Below are 17690 nucleotides of genomic sequence, written 5' to 3'. Positions count from 1 at the left end.
CATTGACCCGAGCCGTTGCAGTCAGCTCTTAACCCTCTGTGCCACAGCAGGAACTCTGACCCAGACTAGATTTCTAACTCAATCCAAGTTTGCTTTGCTCACATTCTAAAGTAATAGAGATGATTCCACTGGTGTTAAATAGTAGTGATGAAGATAACATTGATAACAATACTTTACCCAAGGCCACGGAGAGTGTAAGTGACTTGGGCAGCATTTGCCCCAGATCTACTTGGTGCCAAAGCCTCAGCTCTTGTCAGCATAGTGGGGCTGGTCGTCGACAAGGCCATGGATGCAGTCATAGGAAACTCCCCTACACCAGTGCTGCATGCAGGCCCTAGACCTGTGCTTCGCCCCTGCAGGAGGAGGGGGAAATCAGAACCTTGGAGCCCAGTGCAGGCAGCTGCCACACAGGCATTACAGTGCTTGCAGGGACTGTGAGTTAAGGGCCAAACAGGGGCAGTGAAACCACCCACAGACTTGCAACCCCAGGAAGCCACCACCATCCTTGACGGAGAGGCTTGGGAGGAGGTGACATTACCGGTGGGAGCAGTCATCTGGGGAAAGCCACACCCCAACAGGTCAGCCCACAGAGGAGACCAAACTAAAGAGAAGCCACTAGAGGGTAAGAGAGTCTCCCTTGCTCCTTAGAGCGCCTCCCGATGGCCAAACACAGTCAGCACACCCAGGAGCCCAGCAAGCCAATCCTTGTGGGTTGTTCCCCTTCTGCGCAGAGTAGAAGCAGGGAAGGGCAGGGAACCAGACCTAAACAGGCACCCCCCTCCACAACAGTCTGTTGTTTTCCAGAACAAAATACTTTGTCTCCTTTAAATAGTAAATCTCTAATGCCTTTAGAGTAATTTGAAGAGCTGTCTTTTGTTTGTTTTTTCACTTTTGGTTGCCCTGCGGCACATGGAGTACCTGGGCCAGGCATCAGAACCAAGCCGAAGTTGAGACCTAAGGCACAGCTGAGGCAACACCAGATCCTTAACCCACTATGCCAGGTGGGGGAATTGAACCTGCATCCCAGCACTCCCATGATGCCGCTGATCCCGTTGTGCCACAGTGGGAACTTCCATCATTTTTTTAAAAACAAATTTTATTGAAATATAGTTGACTTACAATGTTGTGTTAGTTTCAGGTGTACAGCAAAGTGAATCAGTTTTATAAATATAAATAACTAAATATTCTATATCTATTGTTTTTCAGGTTCTTTTTTTTTTGTCTTTTGTCTTTTTTGTTGTTGTTGTTATTGTTGCTATTTCTTGGGCCGCTCCCTCGGCATATGGAGGTTCCCAGGCTAGGGGCTGAATCGGAGCTGTAGCCACCGGCTTTTGCCAGAGCCACAGCAACGCGGGATCCGAGCCTCGTCTGCAACCTACACCACAGCTCACGGCAACGCTGGATCCTTAACCCACTGAGCAAGGGCAGGGACCGAACCCGCAACCTCATGGTTCCTAGTCGGATTCGTTAACCACTGCGCCACGACGGGAACTCCTGTTTTTCAGGTTCTTTACTTGTATAGGCTATCAGAGTACTGAATAGATTTTCCCGGGCTATGCAGTCAGGTCCTTATCAATTCTGTGTACAGGAGTGTGTATATGCCAATCCCAACCTCCCAATTTATCCCTCCTCCCAGACTAACTTGATTTAACAAGAGCGAAACATTATTTTAAAATCACCTGTGACTGTACAAACATCTATGGTGCAAGCAGTTATCTGTGTATTAATCCAAGGGCTTCCAGGAACAAAGCAGAGCTGAACAAACGCCTCCTTGCCTGGGGCCACGGGAAACAATTGCCCGGCTAATCATTCAGGGCACTGGCTTTGACTTTGACCTGAGGGAAAGGAAGCTGCCTATAAGTTATGGTCACTTGGCTAATATTGTAGGGAGACTAGCTTACTGAAGCATTTTGAGCTGGTCTTTTGCATGATTATATGTGGTGTGAGGAGCTTGTTCTGGACATGATTCTTGAAAAATGTGAGCGTGTTGAAGGCGTCTGGGTCCCTGGAGGTATGTGGAGGAAAAGGTCCTAGAATTTGCAGGCAGCACAGCGTGGCTTTCTGATCAACCTGCTGCTGGACAGGAGCGTCCAAGCGCCCTCTAGGGGCAGCTGGCTGGACGGGGCTGGGGGCAGGGCACCTGTCAGCCTTTCTGCAGGGTTGTCACCATCAATGCCATTTTCCTCCAAATACCCCATGAGAAATGGCTGTGGTCTTATTAAATGTTGTGTCAGTGATGACTTTATCCTGCATTTTTTGGAGGTGGGCAAGTAAGGTGATTTAAGGTTAAGATTCCAGAATTTGGAGTCTATTTTTCCATGTTTTATATTTTATTTTAATGTGTATATGTATATTTATTGATTGACAGTCTTGTGTTGGTTTCAGGTATACAGCAGAGGGATTTGGTTACACATATATATTCTTTTTCAGATTCTTTCCCCTTATAGGTTCTATTTTTCTTTTATCTTCAAAAGTTTGTCCCCTTTTCCCTACTACTACCACTGCTCTCATCTTTGTGTATGGCCCCAACCACTAACTGCCCCCTGTCACCAGCTCCGTCTTCTTAGGGATCTTTCTAAGCAGGAAAGATCAGTCTTGCTTAGCATTCCCCAAAGGCTCCCCCAGCCTCTAGGACAGTGTCCAAATTACCCTCACTGGAGTCCTCTCACCTATAGCCTCTGCCCTAGCAGGTCCTGTGCATGGACCCAAAAGACCAGTCTGTCCTTCTGGGCTCAGGGTCTGAGCCCACTCCAGCAACTTATAAGCACAGCCTGCCTCTGCCTCCCAGCAAAGCCAAGTCTAGAAGGCAGCCTGGCCCTTCTCCTCTGAGTATTGCCCACCATCCTGTTAAGAGGTCCAAGCTCATAATGCTTAAGCACGGCAGGCCCATGAAACAAGACATGCGTTATTGGGGCAGGGAACAGCGACTTTACTAGGAAAGCTGGCAGACCGAGAAGACGGTGGTCTAGTGCCCCCAAGAACCATCTTCCCCAAGGAGCATTCAGGCTTCTTTTACACCGAAGGGGGGAGGGGTAGAGTCCTGGTTCAGGAGGGGATGTGTTAACTTCTTCCTTCCCAAAACCATTCACAGGTGGGCTTGGTCAGGATGTGCCTTTGCAGTGTTTTAGCTTAAAGCACATCCCCTGGGAGGCAGGGTTCCCAGGATGGGCCATTAGGTATAATTTAAGCTTTTAGACAACCTCCCTTTAGTGATTACCATACAAAGGTTCTTCCCTGTTATAATCCAACACCTGGGACAAAAACTGCACTCAATGATATTGAAAAGCACTTTACAGTTTATAGAGTTTTCTCATACTACTAACTGAGGCCGCACAAAACTCAGGTGGAAGTATTTTCTAATTATACAGGGCGGGAACAGAGGCTTGAAAAGCCCGTGGCCCATGTTATAGCCTCTCCGGCGGCAGGATGGGCACTAAAGCTCCGGTTTCTCAGCGTGTGGGGATCGGGCCTGTGACCCCGCCAGCACACAGGGCTACAACCACTGTCTCCACCTCCCTCACCCACATCCTCATCCTCAAAGAAGACAGTAGTAATTCCGAGTTGGACTTGTTACGCTGATTAAATGAAACCGGGCCTGACTCGCAGCCCACGCTGTAAACGTGAGTTCCCTTTCTGACCCTAAGCTTACACTATTCCGACAGCAGCTCCTCCTTTGAGCTCCAGAGGCCACTGGGGGTGCCAACTGTGGAGCACCGTGGGCCTTTGCACGCGACAGACAGCTGCGCTGGGAACCAGCAGTCCTTAAAGGAGTGTGGCTACCACTGCACAGCTGGAGAGGCCGGCAGGACAAAACTAAGGGGGCCCTGGAGGCAGGGCTGGAACAAGGTCCATGAAGGTTCTTGTTCAACCCAGCGAACGCGGGCGCCCCAAGGCGCGCCCCGCCGAGGGGCCCGCCCAGCCTTGCGGTCTCTTCCCACCCCAGAGGGCAGTGCCCGCCCCCGGGCCCCACTTTACCTCAGCCTCTCCCCCCCTCCCCTGGGTCCTGCACTGTCTCCTAGGGCCTCCGAAAGGAAGAGGGTCCCGGGGCGAAGAGAGCTGGAGCCGCAACCCCGCCCCCACCGCGGCGCCGGCTGACGGGAGGCGGAACATGCGCACCCGGCGGCGGGCCGGAGCGGGAAGGGGGGGCGCAGGCCCGAGCGGGCGGCGCTGCGGGGAGCCGGCCGGCCGTGGGCGGGGAGCCGGGCGCAGGAGCTGGGAGCGCGCCGCCAGCGCCGCCGCCGGACGGGAGCGGGTGTGCGAGCCCTGCGCGCCGCGCGCAGGGGATGCGAGCGGCAGGGAGCCGCCGCGCCGCCGCGCCGGGAGAACGCGAGCGGCAGTGACCTCAGCTGGGGGAGACAGCCAGGCGACGGCGGCTGCGAGCCCGTGGGGATTCTCGGGGCCCGGGTGCGGGGGACGGCGGCGCCGCGGGAGCGCCGGGCGCAGACCGGGCGGGGCTGGCGGACAGTGATGAGCGGGCGCGCGGGGAGGCTGCACGCCGCTGCCGCCGCCGCCGCCTGGAGCATCAGCCGCCTGAGCTGCTGCTCGCCGCCGGGGCCCCGGCCATGGAGACGCTGAACGGCCCCGCGGGCGGCGGCGCCCCAGACGCTAAGCCGCAGCCGCCCAGCCAGCACCACCGCCACCACCACCTCCACCCGCTGGCCGAGCGGAGGCGGCTGCACCGCGCGCCCTCGCCTGCCAGACCCTTTCTCAAGGACCTGCACGGGCGGCCTGCGGCCCCCAGCCCGGTCGCCCCCTCTTCGGGCCGAGCCCCGGCGCCCGCCGCCCCGCGCTCGCCCAGCCTCGCGGGTAAGGCGCCGCCCTCGCCGGGGCCCCTGGCCGCGCCCGGCCGCCTCTCCCGGCGCAGCGGCGGCGCCCCTAGCGCGAAGGACAAGCCGCCGCCGGGCGCTGGGGCCAGGGCAGCGGGCGGCGCCAAGGCCGCTCCGGGCCCCAGGAGGGCGGCGCGCGCGGTGCCCGCCGAGCCGCTGCCCCGGGTAGGGAAGCCGCCGCCCGGGGCCGAGCCGCCGTCCGCCGCTGCCAAGAGCCGAAAAGCCAAACGCGGCTCCGGGGCGGCTCCCGCCCGCACCACCGGGCCCCTGGTCCCCGCCGTCCCGGTCCCGGCCGTGATCCTCGCCGTGACCTCCGTGGCCGGCTCGCCGGCCCCCGGCTCGCGCATCAGCCACACCGACAGCAGCTCCGACCTCTCCGACTGCCCCTCCGACCCCCTGTCAGACGAGCAGCGCCTACTCCCCGCCGCCAGCAGCGACGCCGAGTCCGGCACAGGCTCCAGCGACCGGGAACCCCTGCGAGGAGCTCCCGCAACAAGCCGCGCAGCTCGGGGGGCGCCGCCGGGCAGCCCCGAGCCCCCTGCCCTTCTCGCCGCGCCCACCGCCGCCAGCGCCTGCCTTGCGGGACGGAGCAGCCCGAGTGGGGTCCTTGTGGAGGATGCCGGGGGGCGCGCGCTGCTGGAGCGAATGGTCCCCGGGACCCCCAAGGAACGCGGCCAGGGCGAGCAGCCCCGGCTGGTGCAGGCGGCGGAGGAGGAGGAGCTGCTGCGGGAGATGGAGGAGCTGCGCTCGGAGAACGACTATCTCAAGGTGCGCAGTTCGCCCGCCGCAGGTGTCCCGGAGGCGACCCCGGGGTCGGGTGCGGGCGGGGGCTCACGCTCGCTTCCTTCCGGGTCCCTAAAGCGCTTTTTTTCCTACTGCTTTTCACTTTCCTGTCCCTGCACACCCCGGGTCTTGGGAACTTGAGCCAAAACTTCTGGAAGGAGCAGCGAGACTCGTGGGTCCGGGCGGCTTCTCAACCCACTTAGCTTGTTTCTAGAAGTCTCGCTTCTTTCCTCTGATCTATTTGCCCCGTTGATGGGCCGCGTGGATTAGAGAGGCGGCTGTAGTCACTTTGGGATTCACAGTGGACCTCCCCACCCCACCCTCACCTGTGGGAGCGGGCTGTCCCGGGCGGAAGAGCTTTGGTCCCGGCCCGATGGGCTGACTGTGGGTTCCGGAGGGTGCGGGGGGGCCCAGGCCGCAGACCTGCAGGCCACTTCTCCCGCAGTTGCAGAAAGCCAGGTCCCCGCGTGTCTTCCCTGGGACCTCAGACCTCACAGCACAGACAGCGAGGCCTCGCCCTTTTCAGGGATAACCTATGGTTCAGAAGTCCCTAGAGTAAGGCCTGGGCGGAGGGACCACGGTGTTGTGCTGGCCAGTCCTTTGTGAGCGTCCATCAGCCTGTTTTTCCATGTTAGAAGAGGCCACTTGGTTCCCTCCTCACGCCGGCACTTTCGGCACTTTCGAGGGAATCGCAGCCTCTGCGTCCTATCTGCGTGCTTCCTGGGGCCTGCTCTAAGTGGCTTCTTGGTTCTGTTAGCTTTGGGGCACAAGGCTGGCTGGCTCCATCTTTTCTCCCAGGAAAAGGCAGCGCTGCAGAAGGAAGGATTTGGACAGTGTTGGGGGGAGGTTGGGGCAAGCCAGGTAACTAGGAAGTGAGGGTTGTGCTGAAAGCAGCTGTTTTAATTTACTGTGATACTCAGGTTAGGTACTAGCTAATAGTGTATAAGTCTACTCCCATTTCTATTATGGCTAGATAGCTGTCTCCTCCCAAACCTCCTCCCTCAGTGGCTTTTCGTTTTCTCTGCAAATGCTGACCCTCCCTGATGGAGGCCCACTTTGGGCCGAAGGGACTAAAGATGTGTTTTTTTTTTTTTTGGACACACCTCGGCAGAGCTTCCGAGACCAGAGATTGAGCCTGAGGCACAGCTGGGTCAACACCAGGTCCTTAACCTGCTAGGCCATCAGGGAACTCCCAAGAGGTGGGCTTTAAAGGGGCATGATGGTGAAGTGTGCAGTTCAGACTAGGATCAGAGCTGTGAACTGCCGAGTATTCCTAAACCCAGGCCAAAGAAACTGCTCTCACTGAGCCCAGTAGTTATCTTATCCTGATCAAAGAGGCAGCGAAGGAGAGAGATGGGAAGAGAGCAGATGGGGACTTGGCGTGAGATATTTCAAGTAGTACATTTACTTTTGTCACTGACTCTTATGTAATAGACTACAGAGTAAATTCAAAGGTGTCGAAGAGAAAGGGCCACTGTGCTGTGTGTGTGTGTTGTGAAATCAGCCCTTTTGTAAATCCTGCATGGTCAGAAGCTCCCCGAGGGTGAGAAAGATCATCTTGTTGAGCCGCAGAGCTTCAGCTCTTAGCCTAACCTCTGACTTTCGGCACTTCTCTGATTGAGTGATGCTTACCCAGATCATGACAGCTGACCAACAGAAAATGGAGGTGTTTTATTTATTTTTTTAAAGCAAAGTTGTATCTCATTACACCTTTGATCTTCAGGTAGGCAGTCTGACGTCGTTTCAGGGGCCATTCCTAGGTTGCTGGTCGTTGGCTTTACTTTTTTCTGTAGTTAGCTTCTCAGTCAGGGAAACAGTGGCCGAGCCTGGAGTCTTGTCTGGTGTTACTTGATATTTCAGTGAATCTCACAACCGTGTAGGGGATGATTGATTGTTGCTGTAGTTTCCACAACCTCAGTTTTCCAGATAAGAATGCTGGGAACCAAGAAGACCTAATGACTTGCCCAAGGTCATCCAGCTAGTAAGCCCTGCAGCGTGCACCCCCCCCACCCCCTCCGCCCCAGGCTGCCTCCCTGTTTCCATCAAGCCTGCTTTTCTCGGAGCCCACGCTTGCCTTAGAGTTGTTTTATTAGCTCAAAATGTTCCCAGTGTTTAGCTTTCCTAGGGGACCTCTTTTTAGGTGAAAGAGCCGCGACGAACACCCCTCCACCAGTCTGTGGACAAATAGTCCCATAAACCCCACTGGCAGTGTTTAATTTGTGGGAAATGTCAGCTGCCATTTCCTGTGGAGAAAGCCTCATGGCCGAGGGCTTAGCACGCCTGGATCCACCTCCTAGCCTTTCCTCTGGCAGCAGGAGAGCGAAGTGAAGGCTAGGAAGTCAAAAGAATGGGGAGTTCCCATGGTGACGTAGTAGTTAACGAATCTGACTGGGAACCATGAGGTTGTAGGTTCGATCCCTGCCTTTGCTCAGTGGGTTAATGATCCGGCGTTGTCGTGAGCTGTGGATTCGGCTCGGATCCTGCGCTGCTGTGCCTCTGGTGTAGGCCAGCGGCTATAGCTGCGATTCGACCCCTAGCCTGGGAACCTCCATATGCCGCAGGAGCGGCCCAAGAAAAGGCAAAAAGACAAAAAAAAAAAGAATGATCACAAGTACGTGTGTGGGAGTTCCCGTTGTGGCGCAGTGAAAACGAATCCGACTAGGAACCATGAGGTTGCAGGTTTGATCCCTGGCCTGGATCAGTGGGTTAAGGATCCAGCGTTGCTGTGAGCTGTGTGTAGGTCGCAGACACGGCTCAGATCTGGTGTGGCTTTGGTGTAGGCTGGGGGCTACAGCTTGGATTCAGCCCCTAGCCTGGGAACCTCCATATGCCACAGGTGCGGCCCTAAAAAGCAGAAACAAACCCCCCGCAAAAAAAAAACCAAGTACATGTGTGACTTTTGGCTCTTCAAAAGCTTCAGTGACTGTAGTTGGATTTGGGAAAGACAAGAATCCTGGCAGACCTCTCTAAGAGTCAGTGAGCCTGCCTGCTTGTGCAGAATCCAGGGTTGAGGGCACTGGTGATCTGGGGGGGAAGGGGCAGTGACTTTTGCTGAAGGCCTGCCTTTGCACGTGGAGTTTAGAGCGTGCATGTTAAAAGCCAAAATTTCTCTTTGTTGCTTCTCTTCTCAGTAGTACTTTTCTTTTTTCTTTTTTTTTTTCTAGTGGTACTTTTTCAGCCGGTAGCTAGAAGGGAGTCCTTGACCCATGGCTTTTTAAAGGAACGTTGCACAGAACTCTAGCAATTAGAAAGCATTCCTTGATTCATATGGTACCTGACAAGAGGAGACTCTATGCAGAAATTCTAGATTGATCTCTTCTGGAGGCTAGTGAGCATATTACATGTGACAAGCTTTTCCTGAGTCAGTTCTGTCACCGTTACGGTACAAGTCTCACAGTTTCAGAGCTCGAATGGCCTAGGAGTAACCACCTCCTCAAAACCTTAAGAGGAGGTGTTATCGAATGGGAAATTCAAGTGAAATTCTCTTGGGTTTTAGCCAGACTGCTGTATTTAAAAAAAAAAAAAAAATCAACTGTCAACAGAAGTGCTCCACCCCCCTCCCCATTCTCTTGTGCAGTGTGGAGCTGTGTGGGGCCACCCTGACCCTGTTCCCTACTGTGTCACAGGCACCAAGGTGACCAGATGAAAAATGCATAAGTACTTGATCCAGGTAGCTGGCCCTTTGCATGAAAGCACACTCAGGAGAGTGCTCTTGACCCTTGACCTCGACGAACGCACATGTGAGGGGAAGTTTTCAGGAACTAGGGCGTGAGATTGAGGTCAGTCATCCACAGGCCTTTGCTTCTTTCCCAGACCAAATCCTGTATGTTCTGAGTGATGAGCACGTCCCCCTCCCCGCCCGCCCGCCCCCTTGGTGTTTTGCTCCAAGACAATCAGACCAGCCCTCGTGCTCTTTGTGAACAGTTGAATTACGTTCTGTTTCCATAGGCTTTTCAGGAGGGTTTCAGCACTTCGAGTTTATTGGCCTCTTTTGAAAATGCTTTTCTCCTTATTGGGGATGCCACCCCCAAATAGTGCACCCCCAAGTGCTCATGTTAGCGTGGGAACAGCTGCCTAGTTTGCGCTGCCTTTTCAGTTATTTCGTGAGACTTCTTAAAGAAGTCGGTACTAGCTAAAGAGCAGGTACTGTTGGAGTTCCCGTCATGGCTCAGTGGCTAATGAATCCAACTAGGAACCACGAGGTTGTGGGTTCGATCCCTGGCCTTGCTCAGTGGGTTAAGAATCTGGTGTTGCCTTGAGCTGTGGTGTAGGTTGCAGACATGGCTCGGATCACGCATTGCTGTGGCTCTGATTAGACTCTTAGCCTGGGAACCTCCCTATGCCTTGGGAGTGGCCCTAGAAAAGGCAAAAAGACCGAAGGAAAAAAAAAAAAAAAAAAAGCAGGTACTGTTGGGTTCCTGGGGAGGAATCACTGGTGAGGCCCTCTGGGGATTGGAAGCTGCAGCACCTCAGCGCCAGTCCAGCCTTACCATCCTGCTTCTCACTTGGAGAGGCTGAGCTTCAGGGTCTGAGATGATTTGGTTAAACTTGGTGGCCTGGATTCCAGGAGCTCAGCATGGCCTGGAAGGGGGAGGGGGACAGTCCCAAGCAAGGCTAAACAGTTCTGAGCTTGAAGTGCTTCACTCCCTGCCCCGCCCCGCCCCCTGGTGCCTCCTCCCTGCTTGGGGGGGCGGGGGTTAAAAGTAGACAGGGTCCCTCTTCTTTCCCCATGGTCTGCTTTCCAAACCCCTGTATCCAGCCTGCGAGAAGAAGCGGTTGTAACAATCTTAGGTGACAAGATGATGTCGACCAGGGCCCAGGGGACCATCAGCTGCTGGAGGCACTGTCACTTGGTAAACAATGGGAGCCGTTCCAGGGCCTGCTTAGCCTCAGCTGGGACCCTGTGGAGAACATTTCCATTGTCCAGAGGGAAATGAGGTGGATTATTTGTATATTACAGCGGACAATAGTTTCTGTCTGCAACTCCCAGAAGATGGAATTATCGCAGCAGAGGCAGATGCCTGCTCCCACTGTCCAAATTGGGTCTATTTAAAGAGAGGTTATTAAAATAGGACTAGTTATTGATTTCAGGTTGTTTAAGAGAGATTAAGATTTGATAAGATTATCGGTACCATCAAGGGTTTTCCTCACTTTCACTGTATAAAACCGTGCATTTTAGATTTGTGGATAAAACTATCTTCACAGGTTTTCATTGACGTTTTAATCTTGGTTTATTCTAGTGCGCACATGGTACCTCATTGTTTCTCTAATTTGATTTTATTTATCTATATTTATATGAATATATATATATAGCCCAATTTGTTATCTGCAGGAAAAGGGGAATAGTTGAGATTTACTCTAAGATTTCATTTTATATACAAAATTTGAAAAGTATATTTATTAAAACTAAGTTAGCTTTTCAATGAGATCATGATCTAACATTTGAGTATCTGACAGATCTGATGTTAATTCAATATAAAGCTTGATAAGGGCGGTTTTTTCTTGTTAATATTTGTGTATTAAAAAGCAACAACAGGAGTTCCTGTTGTGCCTCAGCGGAAATGATTCTGACTAGCATCCATGAAGACAAGTTCGATCTCTGGCCTCGTTCAGTGAGTTAAGGATCCGGGTTGCCGTGAGCTGTGGTGTAGGCCAGCAGGTACAGCTTCGATTTGACCCCTAGCCTGGGAACCTCCATATGCCGCTGATGTGGCCCTAAACATACAAAAAAAAAAAAAAAAAAAGGAGCAACAGGAGTTCCTGGGTGGTTCGGCCAGTTTAGGATCTGGTGTTGTCACTGGCCATAGCTCAGGTTGCTGTGGTGTCAAGGGTTCAATTCTTGGCCTGGGAACTTAAAAAAGAAAAAACACTGTAAACCAATAATGGAGAAAAATAAAAACCATTAAAAAAAAAAAGGCAACAACAATTTTCCGCTTTTACTTACTGTGTCTAAATTATGCCTACCAGAAACATTGTATGTTCTGCTTGATTTGGTTTTCTTAAACATTTAACTGGCAGACATCTTTAAGGTTCTCTAATGTTTTCTAAATTAGAGCATGCTGTCAGAAAATTAATGTAATGTTAGTTTGAAAATCACTCTCCCGTCATGACCCTAATCTGAATAATCACAGTTTTTGCTTTTCAAACGTCTGCTGCCAGCTTACATGGTTTATAATTTGCTGTTCTTGTAACTTCTTTTCACTGAACCTGAAAATTGCTTTTTTCAAGTCTCCATGAAAAGAGTTGAAACACTGCCCTCATCCCATCTCTGGGACAGACTAGTCTTGGGAAGCCCTTTCAACATTTAGACTTGCAACATCTTCATTTTAAAAATGGGACTATTGAGAGCTTTTCTGCACATTGCAGTGCCTTTGCGAGAACAGGTACATTTGTACATTGACAGCGTCAAGTTCTAAACATTAGCCTGCTTTTATTATTTTACACAGGTGATGGGCTTTTAAAAGTATGATTTAAGGCTTCTTATTGTTTCATTTTTCCTGGTGGTGGCAGATAATTTCTAGCATTTACGGGAAAGAGCCTGTGTTTATAGTTGGGCTGGGTTACAGTTGGGCTTCCATTTACTGGCTGCGGGGCCCTGGGCATGTTCATTGTGGGTTTGGCCTCCCTGTCCATCAAATAGGGATAGTGTTATTGGAGGCTTAGTAATGAAGGCAAAGTGCTTAATCAAGGATGTTGCCTACAAATTTAGATAAAATATGAATTATAAAAGCAGCGATTCGAAGACTTGCAATTATGGTCTCCCTAATTTTCTTTTCAGTGCAACTAATGTTAGTGATTATTTATACTAAAAAACTTGAGCTGTTTACATCTGGCCTGCTCAGTGATCTGGCTGTGTGGGTTCATCTAGCCCTTGAACAGGGCTTTTTTTTAAGCCAGCAGTGGTGCAGGCATCTGCATAAGGTACCCCACCTTTAATGTTGGGGTCGACGAGGGGCTCCCTGTTACAACAAAGTCTGAAAACCAGAGAACATTTTTTACCTGGAAGTCACATCATATGTCTTTTCATGGCTGTGTCACATTTTGAAACTCATGTTTGAGTGATAGGTAATTTCAGGCATCAATGACTTGATAGGCTTTCTAGAAGAAAGAGCAATCACAAACAGTTCCTTCCATAAATAGAATGCCTGACGCCCCTGTGTATCTGTATCTATGCATGTGCATACAGTGATTATTGCTTGTATTGAACTATTTTTTATTAGTCACCCAATGACTTATTAGTTACCCAGTTGCTTATTAGTTACCCAGTTAACTGCATTCAGGCATAAGTGCAGAGATTGTTAGGCTTTTTCTCAAAGTCAGATCAAATTCACAGGTGGGACCTGGGTGAATCTTGACCTTGATTTTAAAGGTTCAGGACTAACTCTCTGGGAAGCTGGCACACACAGGAGCATTTTAAAGCTTGCGGTATGTGCTTGGTCTCCTCCGGGGGTGGGGGGGGCCCGGGGCACAGCTCCTGGGTTGCAGGGTCAATGGCTCAATGCAGGGATCTGGGCTCAGTAACGACTTATGTGCTGCAAGTTGGCAAGGACTTTGCAGAAAGAGCTGTGTTATCCAGGCTCCTGTAGAGCCCAGCCTGTCCATTCCGTTCATGTGTGTTCAACTGACCAGCTTCTGTGCTCTGACCAGCAAGTTTTTCTCCCAGGAGCAAGATTTATAGGAAGAGATCTCTGTAAAGAAAGAAAGAAAGCAATGAAACTTGCTTATACTTCACAACATTTTCAATGTTAAGATTTATCTTTCTTGGAGTTTCCTGGTGGCTCAGTGGTTTAGGGATCTGGCATTGTCACTGCTGTGGCATGGATCCCATACCTGGCCTGGGAGCTTCTGCATGCCATGGGCATGGCCAAAAAAAAAAAAAAAAAAAAAGATTTAGTTTCCTTAAGACAAATTAGAACTTCTTATTTATTTATTTATTTTTGCTTTTTAGAGCCGCACCCGCGGCATATGGAGGTTCCCAGGCTAGGGGTCTAATTGGAGCTGTAGCTGCTGGCTTACACCACAGCCACAGCAGCGCCAGATCCGAGCCGCGTCTGTGACCTACACCACAGCTCACGGCAGTGCCGGATCCTTAACCCACTGAGCGAAGCCAGGGATAGAACCCATAACCTCATTGTTCCTAGTCGGATTCGTTTCCCCTGTGCCATGACGGCAACTCCCAGAACTTCTTACATTTTTAATGAGGTTGTCATCGCTGGTACAGAAGTTCTGTGAGAACACTTAGCAGAAGAAAAAAACATTTTATTCCTTTGACCACCAGGAAGGTGGTACAGCTTTCCTCTTTGTCGTCTGTTCTTCTTGGTGGTCCACTGAAACAGGCTCCAGTTGGAGTCATGGTCAACAGCTTGGGTCATTCTCTTGGTCGGGTGGTGTGGATAGAGTGGGAGAACCCCTAGGCCAGGTTTTGGGGGAATGAGATACCTCAGCTATGCTCTTTTTCATATAGGTGATTGCCACATATAGGTGGTGTTGACTGGACAATTGTGTTCACCTTGTTTGTGTCATAAGGATTTTCATTTGTTATACTTCTTGCGGGTAATCTTACCCAGGATAAAATACTCTTTGGTAGATTTCCTGTTGTTTTTTTTTTTTTTTCCTTGTTGGGGCTGCAGCATATGGATGTTCCCAGGATAAGGGTTGAATCGGAGCTGCAGCTGCCAGCCTGACACCACAGCCACAGCAACTCGGGATCCTAGCCACATCTGCTTGGCCTACACAGACTTCATGGCAACACCGGGTCCTGACTCCAGTGATCGAGGCCAGGGCTCTAACTCTTATCCTCATAGATGCTAGTTGGGTTGTTACTGCTGAGCCACAAAGGGAACTCCCTCGGTAGATTTCTTTCTAGTCAGTTTCTTGCCTGAGGCGCTGAGGTTGGGAAACTCTTGTTCTTTATTGTAACTAAATCCCTGGTTTTAGGAATAAATGTAGGATTAGTGAGAATGGTGAGACTTGAGGAACAAATTGAACAGGCCAGGAGGGGACAGGTTGGGATTTCCACATTTGGGAGAGTTTTTTTTCCTTGAGCCTCAGTATTAATTGAATGAAACAAATGAGAGTGACCGAGCATATCCTAGTCTGGAGGCATTTATACCATCAGTTATTAACTAATGCAGAAAATTCTTTTTTTTTTTTTTTGCCATTTTCTTGGGCCACTCCCACGGCATATGGAGGTTCCCAGGCTAGGGGTCAAATCTGAGCAGTGTCTGCAACCTACACCACAGCTCACAGCAACGCCGGCTCCTTAACCCACTGAGCAAGGCCAGGGATCGAACCCGCAACCTCATGGTTCCTAGTTGGATTCGTTAACCACTGCGCCGCAACGGGAACTCTTAATGCAGAAAATTCTTAGAATGCCTTCTTTAATCTTCTATGTGCCACACTGCTCCTCGTTAACACCTTTACAATAGAATTATACCCGCATGCTGTAGCCCTGTCTGGGTTTAGGGGGAACGTTTCATGATGAGGCCACAAAGCTGGAAGGAGGCACAGTGTGGTGAAGTCCAAGTCGGGCCATGTTCACGATTTGGTCTCTAGGTATTGAGCGATGTTCACGTGTATTCATTCCACAGGTGTTTATTGGGGGCCTGACACTGCCCTGGGTGCTGGAAGATGCCAGGTGCCTTCCCTGCTGGAGCTTTCCTTTCCGTGTAGGCCACAGACCATGAGTGGGAAAAAACAGATGACATTAGATAGCAGTGGGAGGTGGCAGGGAGACAGCAGGATGTGGGACTAGTGACAGTGGGGTTGAGGTGTAGGGAGGTATTGGGTGCCTTCCATACTGTGTGACCAGGGGCTCCGAGAGGAGCTGGGGAGGAGAGGCCATAGCAGGTGGCAGGCCTCCAGCAGCCTGGGACCCTGTGAGACCCCAGGGGGAGGACTTGGAAGAGCTTTCTCTGTGTGATGGGAAGCCCCTGGAAGATTGGAGTAGGGGAGGTGGTCTGTTACATCTTGAAAGAGTCTCTTTGGGGGAGAATGGGCACCTTGGGGGATGGGCTTATCTGTGTTTGCTGCTCCCTGGAGGGTGGATGGAGGAGGCAGGGACTGGTGGGGCTTGTGGAGCTGCTGGGGGGAGAGCCCCTCAGATGTTTGATGCTGAGCTGACAGCACTGCAGTGACTGTGCCAGGAGGAGAGGAGGAGCCGGGAATGACCCTGAGGTTTCTCCCATATCCCAGTACCTCCATGTTGACGCCAGAGTTGAGATGGGAGTGAAGGGCTGGTAAATGGAAAAAACCAAACCCGATGTGTATCTGAAATAGCGCACAAGGTTTTATCTTTAGAATCATGAGTCACGTAGCACTGAGATTGGTAACGCGCTAGGGAATTTTAGGGACATTGGCAGGTATGTGATAATTCCTGGGCAATTCACAATTATGAGCCCACTGAGGTTTATGTTCTTTGAAGGTACTGTCTGTCTGACTCATCCTGCTGCTTAGATTGTGTCTTAGAGATACAGGTTTAGGTGCATGTTTGAATCTAAAGGTTTAATTATCTACAGATCTGACATCATTTATGAGTATGATTATGGAAGGATATAGCGGGACCGGGGTAAACGCTGAGAGGTTGCAATGAATAATCCATGCTAGTTTCTGGCTTCTGGATGCATCAGATATGAACAGACACCTGGTGATACTGTCTTGGGTGAGAATTGCCAGAGGCACTGCATAGCACAGGTGTGGCCGGAAATGCACAGGTGACGGTGCAGAAACTCAAGGTGTTGCAAGGCAAGGCTGGGCGCGAGATACTGGGCTTTCTGATGGACTGGGCTTAGCAGTGTCCTCTGTCTGGCTTGTGTAGGATGAGTTGGATGAACTCCGTGCTGAAATGGAAGAGATGAGGGACAGTTACTTGGAAGAAGATGTTTACCAGCTGCAGGAGCTGCGGCGGGAGTTGGACCGTGCCAATAAAAACTGCCGAATCCTGCAGTACCGCCTCAGGAAGGCCGAGCAGAAGAGTCTGAAAGTGGCTGAGACTGGGCAGGTGGATGGCGAGCTCATCCGAAGTCTGGAGCAGGACTTAAAGGTGAGTGAGTGGGCTGATGGGATGTGCCTTCCCAAGAAGAGCTGCTGGAGCAGGATGATTGCAGACCCGGTTTGCAGCCCTTGGGACCTATGTGGTCTTGATGTTCTGTTAGTATTTCTCTCTTTCAGCTTAGACATTCTTCTTCCACTTGATGGCTTGCAGGGAGTGTGTGGTCAGGTGTCTTTGATGGACCAGGATTTAAATCCCTCATATGAGGAGTTCCCTGGTGGCCTAGCAGTTAAGGATCCAACATTGTCCCCACTGTGGCTCAGGTTACTGTTGTGGCTCAGGGTTCTACCTCCAGCCCAGGAACTTCTGCCTGTGGTGGGTATGGCCATGAGTAAATAAGTAAACAAATCCGTCATATGAACTGGGCTCTTAAAACCCCCTAAAAAAGAAAGAAAAGAAATCATAGTAATGGATCCTCAATAAAGAATTTTTTTTTTTTTTTTGTCTTTTGTTGTTGTTGTTGTTGCTATTTCTTGGGCCACTCCCGCGGCATATGGAGGTTCCCAGGCTAGGGGTTGAATCGGAGCTGTAGCCACCAGCCTACGCCAGAGCCACAGCAACTCGGGATCCGAGCCGCATCTGCAACCTACACCACAGCTCACGGCAACGCCGGATCGTTAACCCACTGAGCAAGGGCAGGGATCGAACCCGCAACCTCATGGTTCCTAGTCGGATTCGTTAACCAGTGCGCCACGACGGGAACTCCTTTTTTTTTTTAGTACAAAATCCTTGGCATGTGGAAGTTCTCAGTCTATGGGTTGAATTGGAGCTACAGCTGCCAGCCTACATCACAGCCACAGCAATGCCACATCCGAGCCATGTCTGTAACCTATACCATAGGTCACCGCAACGCCAGATCCTTAACCCACTGAGCGAGGTCAGGGATTTAACCTGCAATCTCATAGTTCCTAGTCAGATTCATTTCTGCTGTGCCATGACGGGAGCTTCCTGCAATAAAGGATTACTGCCCGTGCATTGGTCTGACACTGTGTAGAAATTGTACAGAAACTCCTAAAGAGCTAAAATCTTTA

At 51.2% G+C, this 17690-nt stretch overlaps 1 protein-coding gene across 2 annotated transcripts in view; it reads left to right on the top strand.

Moving 5' to 3' along the window:
* Positions 1-4432: 4432 nt before the first annotated feature.
* The window catches only part of MTCL1 (microtubule crosslinking factor 1), a 115648-nt gene continuing 102390 nt past the window's right edge, over positions 4433-17690 (top strand). For both annotated transcript variants that reach the window (XM_047793721.1, XM_047793720.1), the window contains exons 1-2: positions 4433-5594; positions 16426-16650. In XM_047793721.1, coding sequence (XP_047649677.1) covers positions 4563-5594; positions 16426-16650 — 1257 coding nt within the window. In that variant the 5' untranslated portion in view covers positions 4433-4562. The remainder of the gene's footprint in view (positions 5595-16425; positions 16651-17690) is intronic.

This window comes from Phacochoerus africanus, chromosome 8 (genome assembly GCF_016906955.1).
Source record: "Phacochoerus africanus isolate WHEZ1 chromosome 8, ROS_Pafr_v1, whole genome shotgun sequence".
Lineage (NCBI taxonomy): Eukaryota > Metazoa > Chordata > Mammalia > Artiodactyla > Suidae > Phacochoerus > Phacochoerus africanus.
This window is presented reverse-complemented; position numbering and strand designations above follow the sequence as displayed.